The 22,751-nt window shown below is 38.4% G+C and overlaps 1 protein-coding gene across 1 annotated transcript in view; it reads right to left on the bottom strand.

Annotated features, from left to right (window-relative positions):
* Positions 1-10,247: 10,247 nt before the first annotated feature.
* LOC126277899 (tubulointerstitial nephritis antigen-like) overlaps positions 10,248-22,751 on the bottom strand; it is a 483,079-nt gene continuing 470,575 nt past the window's right edge. Inside the window, exons 8-10 of the mRNA XM_049977454.1 lie at positions 21,412-21,629; positions 19,944-20,083; positions 10,248-12,104 (exon numbers count right to left, since the gene is read on the bottom strand). Of these exons, the coding sequence (XP_049833411.1) occupies positions 11,925-12,104; positions 19,944-20,083; positions 21,412-21,629 (538 nt within the window). The 3' untranslated portion in view covers positions 10,248-11,924. The remainder of the gene's footprint in view (positions 12,105-19,943; positions 20,084-21,411; positions 21,630-22,751) is intronic.

Below are 22,751 nucleotides of genomic sequence, written 5' to 3'. Positions count from 1 at the left end.
GCTGTGCTTGGAGATTCCTGACTCCCCTCCCTGGCCATGTTCCTTCTTTTTTCCCTTTTACTGTTTTTATCGCCTTTTAGGTTTGTTTAATCCCTTTTACAATCCACCCTTTTACACTCTGGCAGTTGAACGCTTTTAAATAGCATGTGGTCTTGCTTGTACTGCATCACAGGTGGGATATTTCCTCTCTTGAGGTTGCCCATTTACTGACTTCCCTCCTTGTGTTTTATCATTGACGACACAACTGCACTTTTTTAGCCTTTTACCTTTTACCTTTTACCTTTTACCTTTTACCTTTTACCTTTTACCTTTTACCTTTTACCTTTTACCTTTTACCTTTTACCTTTTACCTTTTACCTTTTACCTTTTACCTTTTACCTTTTACCTTTTACCTTTTACCTTTTACCTTTTACCTTTTACCTTTTACCTTTTACCTTTTACCTTTTACCTTTTACCTTTTACCTTTTATCGTTTTTGACTCTTCTGAGCTGTCCCTCTGTCGGAACTGACCGCCTTTGTAACAAGGGACTGATGACCTTGCTGTTTGGTCCCTTCAACCCCAATCAACCAACCAACCAACCAACCAACCTATCCGAACTCCGGAGATGGGAACTCGCCCTTCAGTATATCCTCCCTTCTCGATATCCGCCAGGCCTCAACCTCCGCTAATTTCAAGTTGCCGCCGCTCATACCTCACCTGTCTTTCAACAACTTCTTTGCCTCTGTACTTCCGCCTCGACTGACATCTCTGCCCTTACTCTTTGCCTTTAAATATGTCTGCTTGTGTCTGTGTATGTGCGGATGGATATGTGTGTGTGTCTGCGAGTGTACACCTGTCCTTTTTTTCCCCTAAGGGAAGTGCTTCCGCTCCCGGGATTGGAATGACTCCTTACCCTCTCCCTTAAAACCCACATCCTTTCATTTTTCCCTCTCCTTCCCTCTTTCCTGACGAAGCAACTGCCAGTTGCGAAAGCTCGTAATTCTGTGTGTGTGTTTGTGTGTTTTGTTCATGTGCCTGTCTGCCGGCGCTTTCCCGCTTGCTAAGTCTTGGAATCTTTGTTTTTATTGCGCAATGAGGCAGCAAAACAATAAAAAAATGCGTTGTCAAAATTCAGCTCTGTATTTTTCTATTTTCCTGCTAAGCAGTTAAAAAGGACAACAAATTTAGTTCATGCTTTTGCCTGGCAGGACATTTTTGTGGACAGTTTATAACAATTCTGTGGCATCAGATATTATACGCAAATACTTTAGTGAGGAAATTTTACCCAAAGGCAGTCAAATTGAAAGTATTTGTCAACTTTGTGATGAAGCAAGCTGGGATAATTTTACTTCACCTCTTATTTTGCCATCTGCCTCCTTAAAATTATTTTTTTTTCACTTTTAACTAATTACCATTGACATACATGAATATAATCTGTATTTTCATAATAGAGAAAGGCTGACCCTCAGTTTTAAAGAATATAATACCAGATCTAATTTTGGGCTTAGTTTTATGTATGTAATTGATTTTCTAATTTATTTTGATTATTCATAGTTAGTATCCTTTGATATAGGGTGAAATCAGTAATTGTTTCGTAACTTAAATTCTATTGTTGACGTATAAACAAATATAAATTCTGTACTAGTTATAAACATTTGGAGGAACAACTAATAGTATTCTTAAAGGATTTATTTGTCTCTATTTGGAAAAAAAAACTTAGCAAAGCCAGCACTTAATTAATTCCAAAGTAATTAACAGTTGTGTCAAAATATTTGTTTATGTAACTATATATGTTGATGTCATCATTTAAACAAATAATTCTGATTAATCCTTGCATTGGAAGAAACTGTTAAAAAGATGGAATTTTTTGATGTATTCAATTAAATTTAACTTTGAACAATGTGTAGTTTCAGCACCTACTATTGTGAGTATATGTAAGGGCCCAGTTTTTTGTCATGAGTCAGTCAGTCCACAGCAGAGTTTCAAATGAGGAACCTGTGTTTGTTAGAACGACAACAATACATCAATTTAATGGTGAAATATGTGTTACACTAATAGGCCATGTGTTAAAGCAATGACAGTGTCTGTTCCATATGTACCTGATTATTCTGAAAGAACTGTGAATTATGTGGTTATATTTTTACTGCTCGTTGATGTTCAACAGGAAACTATTGTAGCAGTATATGGATGTTCGCCTGCCAACTATTAATGAGGCTTATGGAAAATTAAACAATAGTGCACGGGGCATATTAAATGTGTATATGGGTGGTTGTAAAAAGTGAAAATAAAAGACAGTGAAACACAACTGAGCATTTGTTGGCTACATCATTTAAATTAGTCTGTGTTGGCCTTCTACACCCATTTTTCAGCCAGTACTTCGACACTGAGAACACCAAACGAAGTAAATGAAGCAGGTAGAACCACTACAACGCCATGAACTCAAAATCAAGATTTGATCCAGTAAATTTATTCAGTTCATATTTTATTGCAACACTCACTTCTCCATAGAATGACGGTAAAGATTTTTTGTCTTAAATAATTACCAAAGATACCATGAAAGGTAGATTTGATGTGTCTAACTTTATTATTGCTACAGGCAAATGCCCAAAATTTGTTATGATATAAATCAGGTCTTTGTTCATATTTGTTTTCTTGAATTTCCTTTGCACATCATTAATGCAAGCTACCTCACTGGCTTCAAAAGTGTCTGACATAAGACAAAGGAAGAAAAATCAAGTAGGGCCAGTAATTTGTGGTGTTTCAATACTCTGCAAGCCACCACATTGTGGATGACTGAGGGCACCTTGTACAATCAGTAGTCATTTTATCCTATTCCACTTGCAAATAGAGTGAGGAAAAAAACCAACTGTCTACATGCATCTGTAAGAGCTGTAATTTCTCATATCTTCAAGGTCCTTATGTGAAATGTACATTGGCAACAGTAGTATCATTCTGCATTCAGCTTCAGATCCTAGTTCTCTAAATTTTCTCAATAACTGGTGAATGATGCAACCAGCAAAATTTGTGGCTATTTGAATCATTCACCCACTATCATTAATGGCCGCATTCACAAGATCCAAAAGGGTAAAACAACATTTTCATGGAAAGAATGTCATCTTCCCACCAGGGATTACCCAATTGAATGTGCAAAGCATCTCCATAATACTTGCATGTTGATCGAACCTAGTGGTAATAAATCTAGCAGCCCACTTCTGAACTGCTTCAGTGTCTGCCATTATCGAGCCTGGTGGGGATCCCAAACACTCAAAATACTCAAGAACAGGTTGCACTAGTGTTTTATACGCAGTATCCTTCATAGACAAACTACAATTTCCTAAAATTCTCCTAGTGAGTCAAAATGTTGACCAGTAGCCTTCCACACTACCATCTTTACGTGCTTGTTCCATTTCATATCACTTTGCAGTGTTGTGGCTAGATATTTAATCAGTGTTTTTGAACATTATGGGATTGTTTTTCCTACTCACCTGGATTAACTTATGATTTTTTACATTTATAGCAAGCTGCCACTCTTCACACCAACTAAAAATTTTGTCTAAGTCATCTCGTATCCTCCTACAGTCACTCAATGATGAAACTACAGCATCACCAGCAGACAGCCACAGACTGCTGCTTATCCTGTCTGTCACATCATTTATGTATATAGAGAATAAAGTGGTCTTATCACACTGCCCTAAGCCATACCTGATGATACTCTTATCTCTAATGAACACTCACCATTGAGGACAACTTACTGAGTTCCATTACTTAAAAAGTCTTTGAGCCACTCCATATCGGAGAACCTATTCTGTATGCTTGTACTTTCATTAACAGTATACATTGGAGCACCTTGTTAAATGCTTTCCAGAGATCAAGACATATGAATCCTATATGTTGCCCTTCATCAATGATTTGCAGGATATCATGTGAGAATAGGGCAAACTGAGTTCCACATAAACAATTCTTTCTAAATCCATGCTGATTTGTGGACAGAACCTTTTCTGTCTCTAGGAAATATATTATATTTGAACTCACTATATTTGTCTGTAATTTTGCAGACTGTTCTTATACTCTTCTTATACACAGGCATCACCTGCGCTTCTTTCTGTTTACTTGGAACTTTGCTCTAGGCAAGAGATTCACAATAATTGCAAGCTAAGTAAGGGCATAGTGGTAGAGTATCCTCCAGAAAAGCAAATTAGGATTCCATCTCCACCAGGTGACTTATTTATTTTCAGTTCTTTCAGTTGCTTCTCTTTTTGATCCAAGAGTACATCAGTCTCTCATTCCCAAGCATTTTCCAGACTGTTATTAAACTATGACAGGTCTTTTCCATTCATAATCCACTTACTCAGTACATATTTCTCCAGAGCATGATTTACAGTTGGTTTAAACTTTGCCCATAATTTCTATGTACCTCATACAAGAACTAAATGATATCCACTCATTGTTTAATAGAGAAGCTAACAACTGCTGATCTGTTCTTTCTGGCAGAAGCTCTCTCCTAGTATTCTTGTTTGACTTATTAACTATAGTAACCATTAATGATATGATGACATGATCACTAAACCCTTTCTATGTACTGACACTGTCAATAAGGTCAGGTCTCTTTGTGTATAGGTCTAAAACGTTTCCATTGTGTAGGCTGTCAAATTAGTTGTGTAAGACAGTTTTCACAAAGTGTGTTCAAAACTACTTCATAAGACTGCCTGTTCATATGACCTACAATGAATCCATACATACCCAAGTCTATAATCAGTAGACTGAAGTTACTTCCAACTAATATTGCATGCTCTGGGTATCTCGATGCTACTTTTTATGAATAATCCTAAAACTGCCATGCTGGATTTGTAAGGCCAGTAAAAACATCTAACAATTAAAAGTAAGTTCACCTAGACCTATTACTTGCACCCAGATAACTTCACAGCTACACTCAGTTTTGATCTCAATAGACACAATACTTTTGTCGACTGCAATGAACACTTCCCCTCCAATGATGTTCAATCTTGTCTTTTCGATATATGTTCTATACCTTGCTAAATATTTTGGAGCCCTCTGTTTTGGGTTTCAGCCTGCTATCAGTTATGAGTATATTTTGATAGTGACATATCTCCTGATGAGGAGTAAATTGAAGAACTTTGTTATGAATACTTCAACAGTTTATTGTTAAAATTTTGGCCATTGATATGTTTTTATTTTATATGCTGTCTGACTTCACTCTCTGTGTACTGACTGGCAAACATTCATCAGAAGACCTGAAACTACCACATAGCCAAACAATTTTCAAGTGGGCTCCACAAGTACTGTGCTACCTGAGTAACTGCTTCCTTTGTGTAGTGAACCCCTGACCTATCAACGGGAGTCCTACAATTCTTCACCCCACAATGCAGTTCCAGAAATGAGAAGCCAAGACCATTACAGAATCAATGATGCCTTTGGTTGAGACCTTCCACTCAGTTCCAAAGCAAAGAGCCCCAATCACCTTTTTTTTTTCTTTTTTGAGTCATCTGTCTTCCGACTGGTTTGATGTGGCCCACTGTGAATTCCTCTCCTGTGCCAATTTCTTCATCTCAGAGTAGCACTTACAACCTACATCCTCCATTATTTGCTAGATGTATTCCAATCTCTGTCTTTCTCTACAGTTTTTGCCCTCTACAGCTCCCTCTAGCACCTTGGAAGTCATTATCTGATATCTTAACAGATGTTCTATCATCCTACCCCTTCTCCTTGTCAGTGTTTTCAACATATTCATTTCCTCTCTGATTCTGCACAGAACCTCCTCATTCCTTACCTTATTAGTCCACCTAATTTTCAACATTTGTTTGCAGTGCCACATCTCAAATAATTTGATTCTTTTCTGTTCCGGTTTCCCCACAGCCTACGTTTCACTACCATGCAATGCTGTGTTCTCAGAAATTTCTTCCTCAAATTAAGGCCTATGTTTGATATTAGTACACTTCTCTTGGCCAGGAATGCCCATTTTTCCAGTGCTAGTCTGCATAGTCCTTGGTCCATCCATCATTGGTTATTTTGCTGCCAAGGCAGTAGAATCCTTAACTTCATCTACTTCATGACTATCAATCCTCCTGCTATGTTTCTTGCCATTTTGATTTTTACTACTTCTCATTACTTTCATTTTTCTATGGGTACAATGCTGCAAATTGTGAGCCCTGCTTGCACCACGTGAATGAGGCCAGCTATCTTCATCACTCCAGCAGCAAATAACTACACTCTGCACTCTCGACAGTCACAGGCAGTGCCTTGTCAATATCTTGCTTGGAGGAGCCCCCTCCCTGCCCCCCCCCCCCCCCCCCCACCTCCCCAGCAGACAAACCAAGTGCCCAACAGAGTTCTTTCCAGCCCCAAACACCATTTCCATAAATCACTCCATAAAATGTCTAATATTGAAGCTCCAACTAACTAGCAGTCCCCTGTCCATGTGCCTGCTGAAGCAGCAGCCACTTGTCCACTCACAGTCTGGTACAGTGCAGTGTGCCTCAGCAGCAAAGCCTATGGGTGACACAAGCGACACCTGAGGTGTCCCACCTGACACACCAGTTTCTCCTCCACTGCTACACCTCAAGGCAGTGGCCTGAAAACAGCTGACCACAGCCAAAAGTATCTTCAGCTGTTTATGAACTGTGGTCAGAATCTCCTGCTTCTGCACACAGCATGCACACGTCCTATTCACCCTAGTGCAACTGATTTAAGAATTAACTATTATTTTCTCATTGTACTTCATTTTATTGTGTCATCCAAGTGGCACAATATGAAATTTTTTAAATGAGTATTTTTACTTTTAATATAATTTAGAAGCAAGGGTAGGTAGACAAGTTGGATTTGTAGGTAGGTAGGTTTGGTTTGGTTTGGTTTGGTTTGGTTTGGTTTGGTTTGGTTTGGTTTGGTTTGGTTTGGTTTGGTTTGGTTTGGTTTGGTTTGGTTTGGTTTGGTTTGGTTTGGTTTGGTTTGGTTTGTTTGTTTGTTTGTTTGTTTGTTTGTTTGTTTGTTTGTTTGTTTGTTTGTTTGTTTGTTTGTTTGTTTGTTTGTTTGTTTGTTTGTTTGTTTGTTTGTTTGTTTGTTTGTTTGTTTGTTTGTTTGTTTGTTTGTTTGTTTGTTTGTTTGTTTGTTTGTTTGTTTGTTTGTTTGTTTGTTTGTTTGTTTGTTTGTTTGTTGGTTGGTTTGGTTGGTTGGTTGGTTGGTTATTAGCTTTTGTGTGATACTAAAATGAAAACAAGATATAAATAAAGTTGAAGATTTATTAAAGAACAAAATGCCTACTGTTTGAGATGAAAAATACTACAGGCTATTTCCAAAATTAAATCTTTGTTATGGTACAAATGATATACCAACATTTTGAACTTGTCTTTGGAAGCATGCAGCAAGAAGCACAAATAATGATGTGAGAGAAATATATCCCAACTTTCTTTTCTCCTGACTGCTAAAGGTATCTACATTAAAGAGAAAAAACAAAAAATCAACAGCTAATGTTTTCTGATTTCACTTGTGGAGAATTTTTTGATTATGTATCATTAGCTAGACACAAACTAGTGAACACAAACACTAATCTATTTACATTTTCATCATTTCTATGTGTTATAAGCCCTTGTCTCTCCCACCACCTTTGGAAGCACATCACTTGTTGACTATTACTGTTCAGAACTATGCAGTGTTACTGTGTAAAAAATGTAACCTAGAGTGCCAACAGGCACAGGGTCAGGAGGTTGTGGGGAAAACAGATGGATAAGGGAAAAGAGTAGGGAAAGAGGGGAGGGTGTGTTGGCACTTGAAGGCAAACAGAGAGAGTGAGAGATGAGAATGGGGAGGAAGTGATAGGACAGAGGGGTTGGAACGGTTGGGTGGAGGGTTTGGAGACAGCATGTTACTGTAGATTGAGGCCGGCATCATTACGGGCGGGAGAATGTGTTGTAAGGAAAACTCTCATCTATGCAGTTCAGAGAAGCTGGTGGTGGAGTGGAGAATCCAGATGGCAAAGGTTGTGAAGCAGCCATTGAAATCAAGCCTCTTATGTTCAGCAACATATTGTGCCACAGGGTGGTCTATTTTGCTCTTGACCACAGTCTGTCAATGACCGTCCATCCTGATGGATAGCTTATCCCATTCCACAAGGCGCCAGGCCACTTGTGAAAGCAGCAATGTCATATACCAGCTCTGCTGCAATCACTGCACAGCTCTTTATATTGGTAAGGCTATCAACCAGCTGTCCACCAGGATGAACCGCCAAGAGCAAAGCAGACCACCCTGTGGCACAACATGTTGCTGAACATAAGAGTGTAAGTAAAGTGGCACTGTTTTCCCTACATTGCTGATATTTCAACCTGGAGTTTCCATTGTTTGATTTAACTCTAGCTTTCGTTTGTAATAAAATCCAAACCTGACAACCTGGGAATCCATGGGCAATAACAAAGCCACTGCAGGAGGTTGTGACCAGGTAACAAACATTCTGATATTTTCATGTATTTCTCACATTTATTAAGCAGTAATTCACATGAAGTTTTGAGGCACAGACTAACTCCTGACAATTCCAGGTTTTCCAGACAAATTACTAAAGTTCCTCTTTCTTTCCTATGTTGAATAAGGAGTTTTCTATTCGTTAGGATATAAAGAGGCATTTTCTAGCTCCAAAAATGCATGTTCTCTTGAATCCCGCTGAAGTAACCAATTCTGTCAGGACAGACACCACTGCATGTTACATTAAACTGGTAAACCACATTGTGATACATGTTACACAACTGAGATAACTTACAAATAACTTGTGCCACTCATTCTGTGTGTGGGACCCATAACAAGTAGGTCTAATATGGGATAATGAATGTAAACAAAGAAAAGCAGCATGAATAGTCATGGGTTCGTTTGACCTGTGGTTGAGCGTAACAGAGATGTTGAAGAAACTCAACTGGCAGACTCTTGAAGATAGAAATAAACTATCCAAAGAAAGCCCATGTACAATGCTTTAAAAGCTGGCTTTAATTGCTTACTTTAGGAATACACAACACCTTCCTCTGTATCACTTGCATAGGAATTGTGAGGACAAGATTTGGGTAACTGCAGCACACATAGAGGCATTTAAACCATTTTTTTCCCCCGCACTTCATACACAAATGGAATGGGAAGAAACTCAAATAATTGGTGCTATGGGATGTACCCTCTGCCATGCACTTCACAGTGGTTTGCAGAGTATAGATGAATATGTAGAGCTGCATGTTTTAGGGAGAATGGGGAGAGGGTAGGTGGAAGTAGTAGTAGTAGTAGTTGTTTTTGGAACATTTTAGTGAGGTTGTTACATTTGCATGTTTCGCTGGTCAGGGAGGAAGGGGGGGGGGGGGGGGGACCAAACAGCAAGGTTATTGGTCCCATCGGATTAGGAAAGGATGGGAAGGATGGGGAAGGATGTCGGCTGTGTCTTTTGAAAAAAACCATCCCGGCATTTGCCTGAAGCGATTTAGGGAAAACCTAAATCAGGATGGTCGGATGTGGGATTGAATCTGCATCCTCCCAAATTCGAGTCCAGTTGCTAACAACTGTGCCACCTTGCTCAGTTTTCCATATTTAATTAGATATTAAAATTGAAACCTTCTGTTTATCCTTTACAGAACAATAACATACCTGTAAGTAATGATATATTATAAGTTCGATCCCACAAAAATTACAATACAAAGTGAATTATTCACTACCGAGTTACGTGATTTAAATGTTCAAATGTAGTTTATATACAAAACATGGGACATCATTCTTTGAATGCTTGTTCTCTGTGATAAAAAACAACTATACGAAAGTAAATTAAAGTAAATGAGAGCTCTGCATTGGGGTGAATGCCCTTTAATAATTGGAACCATTTCTTGTGTTTTTACGGGTTTTAACAGTTATTTTGAACTATCGTCTTGGTGTGAATCATGGCTGAGCAGACAAAATGGAGTAGCATAGTTGATTTATTTGTTGCTTTGTATGATGACCAACAAGATAAAATAAAATAACTGCTCTCTTCTCATACTCCCTTTAAAAACTGACAGCATTCTTGTTATGTACACTCATAAGTGGAAACTGTGAGTTAAAGATTGTTTGCAACTTTTTTCTCAATAGTTTCAAGATTTGTTGACCAAAACATAATTTCCATTTTGGGTAATATTTGTCACTTGTATTTAGGAAATTGTAGTTAAGGTGGCACACCTAGGTGAACGAAAGATGTGCAGTGTTTAATGTCTTATTAAATACAACATAATGTGCAACAGTTTTGTGCAATAAAACACAGCAGTGTGGAAATAAAAATTTTATTCAAGGTAAGACTCAGTGTATAATTATAGTATAACTATATTGGCAGTGAACAGTAAATAGAACTTAAATAATCAAATGTTAAACAATATTTACAGTTATGTTATAAAAAAAGTACATTCACTCACATTGTGCACCTACTGTACATAGACGGTATCACATTACATTTGCATCAAGAATAAGAAATATTCACACTACTCTGCAAATTTCTGGAATTCATGAATTATTTCTGATAACCACTACTACACTACCCATATTCAGACAGAACAATATAGATACAATTTTTTCTCACTTAATAACACTTCTTTCAATCACATTTCACATATTTAGACCACAACTTGGTTATCATTACTTCCACTTACATATCTAGCAGATTGTCCACCTCATGACTGCGTCATTCAATTACACACATGCACAAAAGTATAGTGGTAGTTAATTTCAAGCAGAAATATCATCTTTCTGTCATGAAATCATTGTGTGAATTGTTTTGGCAGTATCTTATGGGTTAAAATCCCTCGAACACTATATGTATAAGTGTTAGGCACAATGCAAAATTCAATTATAATAAAGCCTGACATTATTTAAAATATTACACTCTTTATCTTACACTAGCATCAATAAATTAATTAATACAATATGGCCTTAGTCAAAAGAACAATTCATTTGTATCTTACAGGTGAAATTTATATTTCACAGAAATATTTTAATTCTTTCAGTAACCAACATTATATTCATTTATTTTTCTACTTGACTTCTCAGAACTTTGGTTTCCATGTAAAAAGCTTCTGCTGCACCTTTCATAAGGAATGCAAAGATTATAGTTTTGTTTAATGCAACAAAGAAGATTCATGGTACATCAACCAACATCTTCCTGTCACATGTTGCCATTATTATGTTACTGAATGCCTTTGGACTATTTATATTCATAAACTTTCATGATTTTTAATATCACGACAGTTTATAATCAAAATTAAACCTAATAATTTTCATAAAGCAGTCCACTTAAAGCAAAGTCAATACTGTAGTGAGTACAGTATCTCTAAGTGACGCATGAAACAAACACAAGTACTTGACTGATTGCTAATTGCTTTATTATTAGAAAGTGCAGTTTGTTGTTTTGGATTTGTTGAACTCTTTACTTAAATATCTGTGTTTTATTAATGCCTAATACAAAGGATAAAACACTTTTTATAGTAGAAGCCATACAGTAATTCCTTTAAGCAGGAACAACTGTTAATTTTTTGGAATAATAACAAATTGATGCGATGAACAGTGAAAGGATAAGTGTTTAGCAGTCCATCCAGCATTAACAAACCTCTTCTTCCTTAGTACCATGTACATGAACAACAGTTTTTAAGTGCACGATTTCTGTCAAGAAATGTTCAGCAGTATTCTGAATTTCAGCACAGCCATTACTCCAGCATGGTGAAACAATCAAGTTAAAGTGCAAAGAACTGGTGTCACATGTTTCAGGATTTTATGTACTGAAAAAAGGACAGAAATCCAACAAGAAAGACAATTATATGCAGCCATTGTTTTTTGAATTCTGGATTAAGAATCTACATGTCTCACCACTGAAAAAGAGCCCCACTAACATGTGAAAACAACCTTTGACTGACTGAGTTGCTGAGTTTCTATCTAGTGGTTGCATTCCTTAGCCTCAGTATACAACATTGCTGAGGCGATTGTCGTGGTTGCTCATCATATTATCCATGACAGGGGTTTGTGTGTCTGCCCATGCTGCTACAACAAAATTTTCAATTTCACACTCATTTGTTCCCCTGCGAATCCGGAAATATCCATTTTCACCCCATTGGTCACCCCAGGAATTAGCCACAATCTGGAAATGAGAAACATTTTCCAATTTAAAATATTTCACAGTTAATCTTTGTGGAATGTATATAGTATGACAGACAAATTTACATGTATCTGTAGTTTAGTCATTGAAAAGTTTTTAAATACAGTTGTAACTTAACTCTTTATATGAAAAGCCAAATTAATATCAGCTTTTCCGTTCAACACATTGGGATGATAGCTGCAGTGTTTGTCATTTCTGTACTTGTTCTTATATTTTAAACTAAACAAGACTTGTTCAGAAAGTAAGCATACTATGACCATAATAGAGTGTGGTTTTTTGTTTTTTGAGGTTTGGCAACACTGAGTGGTAGAGGGGGATCCTCTGACCAGGGAGAAAATCACAGGCCCATGGTAGTATGTAGACTCATGTTTTAGTGTCCAGTTATGTGAAAGATGCCAGTAAGAAATTCTGTGTAGTACAAGCCACATAATATGGTTATTTTCCTACTTGCAGAAGGAATAACACTTACTTAAATTTTTTTGTGAATCAAAAAGTTTTATGGCAAAGGTGTTATGAACAGAACAAGGGTGTTTTAAGTGGTGAAAAGAGTTTAGTGGAGGCAGAAAAAATCTTAATGAGGAACAGATGAGAGGAAGACCTTTTATTTTCAGTGATAAGTTTGTGCAAAAAATCAAGGAAACTGTTCATGAAGACCAATGATTGACAGTGGATAAAATTTCTGTGATGTTTCCATAAGTCTCCAGAGTACTCCTATGTGAGACACTCAGAAATTATGGGATACCAGAATCATTGTGTAGGATGGGTCCCAAAACAGCTGACACATGAGCACAGGGAAATCAGCTCAGTAGTGTCCATGAGTTTTTTGAGCAACTTGAATTGGAAGGTGAGGATTTTCTGAACTCTATTGTGACTGGAGATGAAGTATGGATGGCTTATTAAACACCTGAGACAAAAAGACAGTCATCACATTGGTATCATTCCAATTCCTCATCTGCCAAAAAATTCAAAACCACAATTTTGGGTAAAATATCATCAAATGGGGTTAGGAGCTGGTGGGAGAGTTATTTGAGGAGAGCACAAAATGTTTGTGCCATGGCTCACCATGTGCACTGAATAGCATAGTGATTATGTTGAACAAGTATGTCAATGATATCCTGTAGCTTTTTTCAAAGACACTTATTCTAGCAAAAATAAGAATCTAGAACACTTACTTTCTGAACATGCCTTGTAGATGCTATTATATTAATTCAGGAAAATAAACAAAAAATATGAAAAGGCTGTTCCCATCTTCAATTTCAGTATTCAGATTCAGATACAATATGAAACTTAGCATTTTTAAGATTTTTTTATCAGATTGTACTCTTCCACAGCAAGGCCTTAGTCAGATATCCGCAATTTCATAAATTAATTGTACCCTGGTAGCTGCTAAAAAAAAAAAAAAAAAAAAAAAAAAAAAAAAAAAAAAAAAAAAAAAGGGCTGGGTACACATACACCTAGTACATTCTTTAGAGGGTAGCAATAATTAATCAATGAAGAGAAAAGTGATAATGATGAACAGTGTATTATATCTTGGGGGGGGGGGGGGGGAGGAGAAGTTCTTGAGCTTGCAGCCAGGTGACAGTGTTAAAATACCATGACATTTTGAAGAGTACCATATTTGTCATCTCAAGTACTTCAAGTGCAGTAGAGAGTATTGTGAACAAATGGAAGGTGTGGTCATGGAATCCCCACTGCCTCCTGGGATTGTAAATCTCTATGTGGAACACGTTTTGGAGGTTGCCCTTCAAATCACTTGCTATAAACTCGAGCACTTCTTCCACTATGTTGACAATATTTCTGTAGTGTATGGGCATGGCAGGCAGCCACTGGACTGAGTTGCTCAACCACCTTAACAACATTCATCAAAACATCATTTTCACTACAGAAATAGAGGAGAGTGGTTATCCCCTTTTCTGGGGCATACTGATGAAGAAGAAGGCAGATGGCACACTGGGCCAAGCAGCATATGGGTAGAATACCCACAGAGACTTGTGCCTGTGAGCAATGAGTTGCCACCATTCAGCACAGTGGCAGTAGTGCTAACCACTCTGGGACATAGGACATACATCATCTACGATGAAGAATATCTCCCAGGTGAAACAAGAAATACAACACTTGCAGGAGGTATTCCACACAAATGGATACATTGATACACAGATTATCAGGGCATTCAAGAAGAGAAAAGATGCAGCAGACCAGGAGTTGGAGAAAGGAGACAAGAGATTCACTTTACTTCTGTTTGTGGAACTGCTTTCAGCCAAAATTTTGAAGCTACTTGAAAAATCCAACGTAAAAACCATCTTCTGACCATGTCCAGGAACAAAAGAGTACCTTGAGACTGTGAAAAACCCATTAAAACTCAATGTACCTGGGATATACAGCACTGCCTGTAAATGTGGACAACAACACATGGGGCAAACATGTTGTGGTGTTTTGAAATGCTGCAAGAAGCACATCAGAGATGTAAGACTGGGACACACAGAGAAATCAGCATAGTATCAAGGAAGACCCACACCTTTGGCTTTCAGAACACCTAGATACTGTGCCAAGGAACTGGCTATTGGGACAGCATTACAAAGAAATGCATAGGGAGTAATAAGAACTTGGTCAGTAGGGACAAGGGATTCCAACTGAGTGCAGCACAGAATCCAGTGTTAGGGGCAATATGAAGAGTGTGTGCTCAGCACCATCCAGTACAAAACACACATCTGGAATTCATAGACAGATATGCGAGCACCACCTCCATGCACACCAGCTATCCCCACTAGCACAGCCTCACCAACTCCCCGCCTGTTGGCCAGACAGACCCAGCCACACACAGCCCAGTAGAGGAGGGCACTAGGATAAGTATTACAGCATCCACAATATCTTGACACTTTGTGGGGAGATGGTAACTGTGACACTCTTCAAAACTTCACTGTATTTTAATACCACTAGCCAGTGGAAACCCGAGAACTTTTGGTCAGTAGTACACACCCGGAAAATCAGTATTCACAGTATGGTAATTCATTTACAATATACAAGCCAAAGATTATTCTAAACTGGAATGATCACTGACATGCATAAAACAGAGCAAATTAGTGATATAATGATGGTGTACAGTGATAACTTGTGCAAAAGCAAGAGAACACTGAAATAACAATTGATGTAGTATTTATTTTACAAATGGAGAACAAAATACAAAAGGATTAATTAATATACTTTAATCTGAAAATGAAAAATATATGTTTGAAATTATGCTGTCCTGTGTCTAAGGAAAATTCAACTGAAAAAACTAATAAATTATCAGACAAAAATTGCTGGATATTGCTTTTCTTTGGGAAGTAAAATCTGTAGTACTGCCAAGAGACACATATAAAAAGAAAAGTAACAGACTTTGTAGCTTTCAGATGTAATACTTTCTTCTTCAGAAGGGGAGGGGGAGGGGGAAGATGGGTTGGGGAGGCTTGGAAAGGAAGGGCAGGTTACTTGGATCCCAAGATGAGAGAGCCCCACTTGTATTGAGGATGAGGTTAACAGAGATCAGTACTTAATTCTGTTAACAGAATCTATCAATATGAAAAGGAAGAGCTATCTTTACTGTAGGAACCAGTCTTTATGTGGCCAAAAATACAGAAGCCACACCTAATGAGCTTGTAAAGGCAACAGTGATAGAATCCAAATGGAATTTTTATATTTTATGAAGTTGCCAAGACCGTTAATAGTTGTAGTTCATTACTGATAACATGATGTAAATCTTTAATTTTTTTTTTATTCTTTGGTAGCAAAGGTGTGATGATTCTGTGATAGCTGCTAAGAAAATTCAATAAAGAAGTCTTAAGCAGGCCACGTGGCATGTGTTCTTGGTGATTTAAAATTATACTAAATATCGTCAAGCAACATCTTTTGGGAACTGCCACAAATATTACGTTACAGCAGTTATATTTGGTGTCCATCAGGGAAAACATCGCGGTGTGATACATCCACTGCAAATATCAGACCTTATATTCCTCAACCTTTTCGTTATCAAATATTTCTTCATTTTCATGTTTTAGCTCATCCTGGCATAAAGACAACAGTGAAACTGTTGAGTAGCAGAGCCATTTGGTCAAACATCAAAAGTGATGTGCAACAGTGGACTAAATCCTGTGTCAGTTGCCAGAAAACCAAGGTCACCAAAATATAACTGCTGTAACGTAATATTTGTGGCAGTTCCCAAAAGATTTTGCTTTACAATATTTAGTCTAATTTTAAATCACAAATAACACACACCACTTGGCCTGCTTAACACTTGTTTATTGACTTTTCTTAGCAGCTACCACAGAATCATCACATCTTTGCTACCAAAGAATAAACAAAAAAATAAAATTTTAAAGATATTACATCATGTTATCAGTAATGAACTCTAAATATTAACGGTCTTGGAAACTTCATAAAATATAAAAATTGCATTTAGATTTCATCACTGTTGCCTTTACAAGCTTTATGTGACACAGAGCTATGCCTTCAAGGGATATTAAGGAAGTACCGAGTGTTTTCTATCAGAATAAGACAACAGAAAGATTGAGATCAAGAATAACATTTAAATAGTCCACAGGTTCAGGCATCCAATCACTTCTTTTGCAGCAGTTATTTGTGTCCAGGTGCACTGATAATGATGTTACTGAGAACTGCAAACACAGCACATTCTCTCAGTCTATGCAATGGTCTTATAGCCCTAATTAACTAATTGATCACAGTTGGTCAACACTCTAACATACTAAACAAAGAAGTTGTCAGATATCCTTGATGACTATTGTATAAAATTGATTAGGGGATCCTAGGTCTCAATGTGAATGGCTGTGTTGCTATCCAGAAATTGCTCATCATCACAAACCAAGTGCAGTTTTCTTAGGGGTGTACACCACTGCTATTATCAAGAGTCTGTGGGGGTAGTATAAGAAAGTTTTATGAACTGATGAATTATGGAACATGATATGGCACACTGACGGAGATCTGTGATCCCAATAGGGGCCTGGCAGATGGTGTTTGCTGGTGGTATTGTGATAACAGTGAAATGAGATAAAAGGTGGTGTAATGGTCTGAGACAGTTTATATTGGTATGAGTTTAGACTGTTCATTTTGGCTATTGGCAGAAATTTCAATACAGTAGTTTGAAAGTAGTGCTTTTCCATACCAGCTTTATAATTGTCCTGTCTGCAAAACAAAGACTGTATCATAGTGGTTTAAGGATGAATATGTTGGTTTACTTCAGTGGTCTGCTCAAAGCCATGACTTGAACCTAAGTTGAAAAATCTCATTAGGATGACCCACAATGTTGGCGACATTATATAGAGGGAAGGAAAGAGAAATAGATGGATATGATGGTCACCTCTTAAGTTTTTACAAGTGATCTGTATACATTGCTGCTGAGGTGTGATATCACTACTGTATTAAATTTATCAATTATTTTTGTTAGAAAAATGACGTCTCTGAGACTGGCCTAGTAGTTTTTTTAATGTGAGCATTTAAAGCAACAATATTTTTTAAAAAATGGAACCTTCACGTAAAGGTTTTGGTAAAGATGTAACTCAACTACAATGCCTTGAATCACTCCAATCAGTTTTTGGTAATGAATCATCTTCAGAAAAGAATGTTTACAATTGGTTTGTGGAATTTTGTCATGGCTGTGCTTCCACCAGCAATGAATTTTATGAAATTCATTCAAAATCATGTGTTTTGAAATAAACATTGATGCTGTGTGAAACATGATTGTATGTGTCTCAATGTGAGACATTCTTAGCAAACTGGAGATTTTACATGAACATTTAGCTGTTGAAGACATCTTAGTTTGATTGAAACTCAGAAGCAAATTCACCTCACTTTATAAGGAAATACTTGAACAAATTGACCAAAGAAATGGAAAATAACAAGAGACAAAACATGGATATGTTAATACGAGCTTGAAACTAAACAGTAATCAACTACACTCCTGGAAATGGAAAAAAGAACACATTGACACTGGTGTGTCACACCCACCATACTTGCTCCGGACACTGCGAGAGGGCTGTACAAGCAATGATCACACGCACGGCACAGCGGACACACCAGGAACCGCGGTGTTGGCCGTCGAATGGCGCTAGCTGCGCAGCATTTGTGCACCACCGCCGTCAGTGTCAGCCAGTTTGCCATGGCATACGGAGCTCCATCGCAGTCTTTAACACTGATAGCATGCCGCGACAGCGTGGACGTGAACCGTATGTGCAGTTGACGGACTTTGAGCGAGGGCGTATAGTGGGCATGCGGGAGGCCGGGTGGATGTACCGCCGAATTGCTCAACACGTGGGGCGTGAGGTCTCCACAGTACATCGATGTTGTCGCCAGTGGTCGGCAGAAGGTGCACGTGCCCGTCAACCTGGGACTGGACTGCAGCGACGCACGGATGCACGCCAAGACCGTAGGATCCTACGCAGTGCCGTAGCGGACCACACCACCACTTCCCAGCAAATTAGGGACACTGTTGCTCCTGGGGTATTGGCGAGGACCATTCGCAACCATCTCCATGAAGCTGGGCTACGGTCCCGCACACTGTTAGGCCTTCTTCCGCTCATGCCCCAACATCGTGCAGCCCGCCTCCAGTGGTGTCGCGACAGGCGTGAATGGAGGGACGAATGGAGACGTGTCATCTTCAGCGATGAGAGTTGCTTCTGCCTTGGTGCCAATGATGGTCGTATGCGTGTTTGGCGCCGTGCAGGTGAGCGCCACAATCACGACTGCATACGACCGAGGCACACAGGGCCAACACCCGGCATCATGGTGTGGGGAGCGATCTCCTACACTGTCCGTACACCTCTGGTGATCTTCGAGGCGACACTGAATAGTGCACGGTACATCCAAACCGTCATCAAACCCATCGTTCTACCATTCCTAGACCGGCAAGGGAACTTGCTGTTCCAACAGGACAATGCACGTCCGCATGTTTCCCGTGCCACCCAACGTGCTCTAGAAGGTGTAAGTCAACTACCCTGGCCAGCAAGATCTCCGGATCTGTCCCCCATTGAGCATGTTTGGGACTGGATGAAGCATCGTCTCACGCGGTCTGCACGTCCAGCACGAACGCTGGTCCAACTGAGGCGCCAGGTGGAAATGGCATAGAAAGCCATTCCACAGGACTACATCCAGCATCTCTACGATCGTCTCCATGGGAGAATAGCAGCCTGCATTGCTGCGAAAGGTGGATATACACTGTACTAGTGCCGACATTGTGCATGCTCTGTTGCCTGTGTCTATGTGCCTGTGGTTCTGTCAGTGTGATCATGTGATGTATCTGACCCCAGGAATGTGTCAATAAAGTTTCCCCTTCCTGGGACAATGAATTCACAGTGTTCTTATTTCAATTTCCAGGAGTGTATTTGAATGTCCAAGACAAACCAAAATAAGAAAGAAAAGGTATGTTCAACTAACAGTTCCAAGTAAAGCATGGCTTGTTTAATTGGTTGCACTGGGAAGGTCATAATGATTGTTTTAGAGAATCAAAGAACAGTTAATGTTGAATGGCAGACAACATTTTTTCAGTAGTAAGATGAGGAAAAGAACTAAAAACATCACATCATTCTTCATCATGATAATGAAACAATTGCTTATTTGATGCTGGAGAAAAATGTCTAATTAATGTTCCATTGCCCAGCAAAAGACTTCTTTTTATTCTCCTATGTCAAACAAAATATGGTTGAACAGCAAGTTTAGCCATTTCAAGAAGCAACTGAATCTTTACAGATGTGTATTTTTGAGGCACAAGCATCATGATGGGAAAAAATATTTCTAGGGAGAAAATCAAGAGCTGAAGTTTTGGAGCATACTTACCCAGTATTTGGTTCCTTGAGCTTCTCCCCAGCCCACAATACGCACAGAGTGATAACCAGTTCTCTGAGTTGTGTCAAGCATTGAGTGTCGGTAGATTCCACCACGGTACATGAAGAAGTCATGGTACACCTTCATAGTGGCTATTGAAAGAAAGAAAAATTATTGTTCTTATGCCCATTGTTCATATGGTGGTGTGAGTCATCAAAAATGTAACACATCTGTGTTGTTATAGGTCCTTTTATACTGTAGAACATTAGTTAAAGAAATAATACCACCTTCATTTATTACTGTTTAAGATTGTTTCTTGCTGGTCACTGTTATTTCTATAGTTCATGGGAATCAACACAATATTATCATGAATTGAGGAAGCTACAAAAATTAGGAAGCAAGAAATACTCTTTTAATTGAGTGACAGCCTTTGATTATTGAATTTGTTTCTTACATTTTATATCAAATAGATATTCAATTAATTGTTTCACTTGCCAGAAATTTTAGTTTTATAACATACCACAGTTATTTATTTTGTTGTCCGCAGTTCTGTCAGGAAAATTAGTGCTGTCTACATTTAATGATGTAGTTTGACTGTTAAGTAATACCAAGTAAGATGGTTCACACACACACCACCACCACCACCACTACCCACCCATAAATTTTCTTCCCTATCTTTCCCCAGACCTACTTGGCACTTCATGTTTAATGATCTCAAGACCCTAATGTTTCTTCTTCACTAGTTTGTAATAAGATATGAGCATCACATAATTGCTTGAGGGAATGAATAAATGTGTAATTAAGTGTTTGATGGGAAGTTATAACTGTACTATTTTTACTTACAATTTGTGGTTTTCAGAACATAAAAAAGGAACCTTAAGAACCTGAACTACTTTTTTTTGCATGAGTCATTGAAATGCCATTTTTTGTTCTTGTAAAAGAGTGGTGACATTGGAAAGCTCTGTCTTCAGTTTATTTTAGTTGTCTTCTATCTGCCCATCTGGATATTACTGAGCTAACTGTTATTTGTTGGTCAAGATAGCTAACTTAAGCACACCAGGCAAAAAGTAATCACTGGCAGGAGACATCATCCTAATACTGCTTTTAGCCTTGATAGTGGTCTCTATTTGATGAGGAATAGAGCACACAAGTTTCTTTAGGTATGCCTTGTCCAGCTGAAAGTATAACTAAGGGCTTAGGACATAACTTTTTTTGGTTTTGGTATAGCCCTTTCATTGTTTCAAATTTATTTTACCTATAAATTTTTAATGGTGTTGAAAAACAGTGGCTAGGGTGGGTCAAAATAATCATATGTTTGTTGTAAGTAAGCAGTGCAAAACAGTATTGAACTCCCTGTGTTTTAGGTAACTGGTATTTCCTAAACTGGCACTGATTTTTAAGTAAAAACACCTTTATGAGGAATCCCACATATCGAAATCCACTTCATGAATAGCCTAAAATAACAGCAGTGAGAGCTCACCCTGTACAGGTCCAGACTCCATAATCTCATGCATGATGTCCTCCTCAGAGCCAAGCCGGTAGGCTGGTCCAGTGCGGTACAGCTCAGTCCTGGGTGGCCCGTACAGAGTCCTTGGTGGTGTGCAGCGAGCAGTCAGCAAGTTTGCACGGCGACCCAGACGGCACTTGCCAGGGGTGCCACTCTGTGCCGTGTATGGGTAACATGGCTCATCCACCACACTGTAAAATACAGTTCATGCTTTTCATTTATTCTCTACTTATTCTTCTGACTCCACATGTTCAGGGTTTCTATTAGCAGCTGTGCAGAATAATTACTCTTCAGCAGTTTTCTCCAACAAAAGAATTCTGCAAAAATATTGATATGTGAATTCTAAAAATGGAAAACCTGGAATGAAATAATATGAATTAGAATAGTTTCTCACCACACAGAAGAGGGACTGAGCAGCAGCAGATATTCACATTTAAAAGTAGACTGTTGGAAAATATCAGTGCCACATCTGATGAGGGACTTTGTCCAAAAGCTGGTATTTTCCAACAGTCTGTTTTTAAATGTGGCTTCCTTCTGATAAACACATTCTCTGTGCGGTGAGTAGCAACATGGAACTTAGAAAAATATTTCTGAACACATGGAGAACTGGAGAAGGTGAAATGGAAGTATTTGGAATGTAACAGTAGAGAAGGGTGTAACTCTGAAAACATGACCTCGCTCTAGGTAGGCAAGGCCCTCTCTGTCACAAACAAAATGAATGGAGAGCTATGGTGAAGAAGCACCTCATTAAAGAAACTTAGGTCCATACATATATATTTTCTATAGGTTTTATTCTAGTACTTAGTCTGCTAGATTTACTAAACATCTTCTACAGCCATTCCATTGATTTTATACACCAGTAACCCAGAGAAAGATCTTTATTTCTTTTGTCACATATTGTGCCAAGGCAATATGAGTTTTAGCCTTCAACTTGTACAGATTACAATGTTTCAACTGCTCTCTCTTTGAATGCTTCAGTTTCAACTGGCATTTCATGAGCACTCAGTTATGATCAGCATCAGTTTCAGCAGCTTAATAACTCTTGCACTGCTTAACTTGATTCCTGAACTCAAGCAAGCCCTAGTTTTTGAAACAATGCTATGAAAAGGATAGTTGTTACTTACTTTATAGCAGAGATGCTGAGTCAGAGATAGGCACAACAAAAAGACTGTCAGAAAGTGAGCTTTCAGTCAACAAGCCCTTCATCAAAAACAGGTAACATACACACACACACTCATGCAAATGCAACTCACACACATATGACCAGTCTCCGTATGTTGAAGCCAGACTGCAAACAGCAGTGGTGGTGGTGG

This window comes from Schistocerca gregaria, chromosome 6, assembly GCF_023897955.1.
Source record: "Schistocerca gregaria isolate iqSchGreg1 chromosome 6, iqSchGreg1.2, whole genome shotgun sequence".
NCBI lineage: Eukaryota > Metazoa > Arthropoda > Insecta > Orthoptera > Acrididae > Schistocerca > Schistocerca gregaria.
This window is presented reverse-complemented; position numbering and strand designations above follow the sequence as displayed.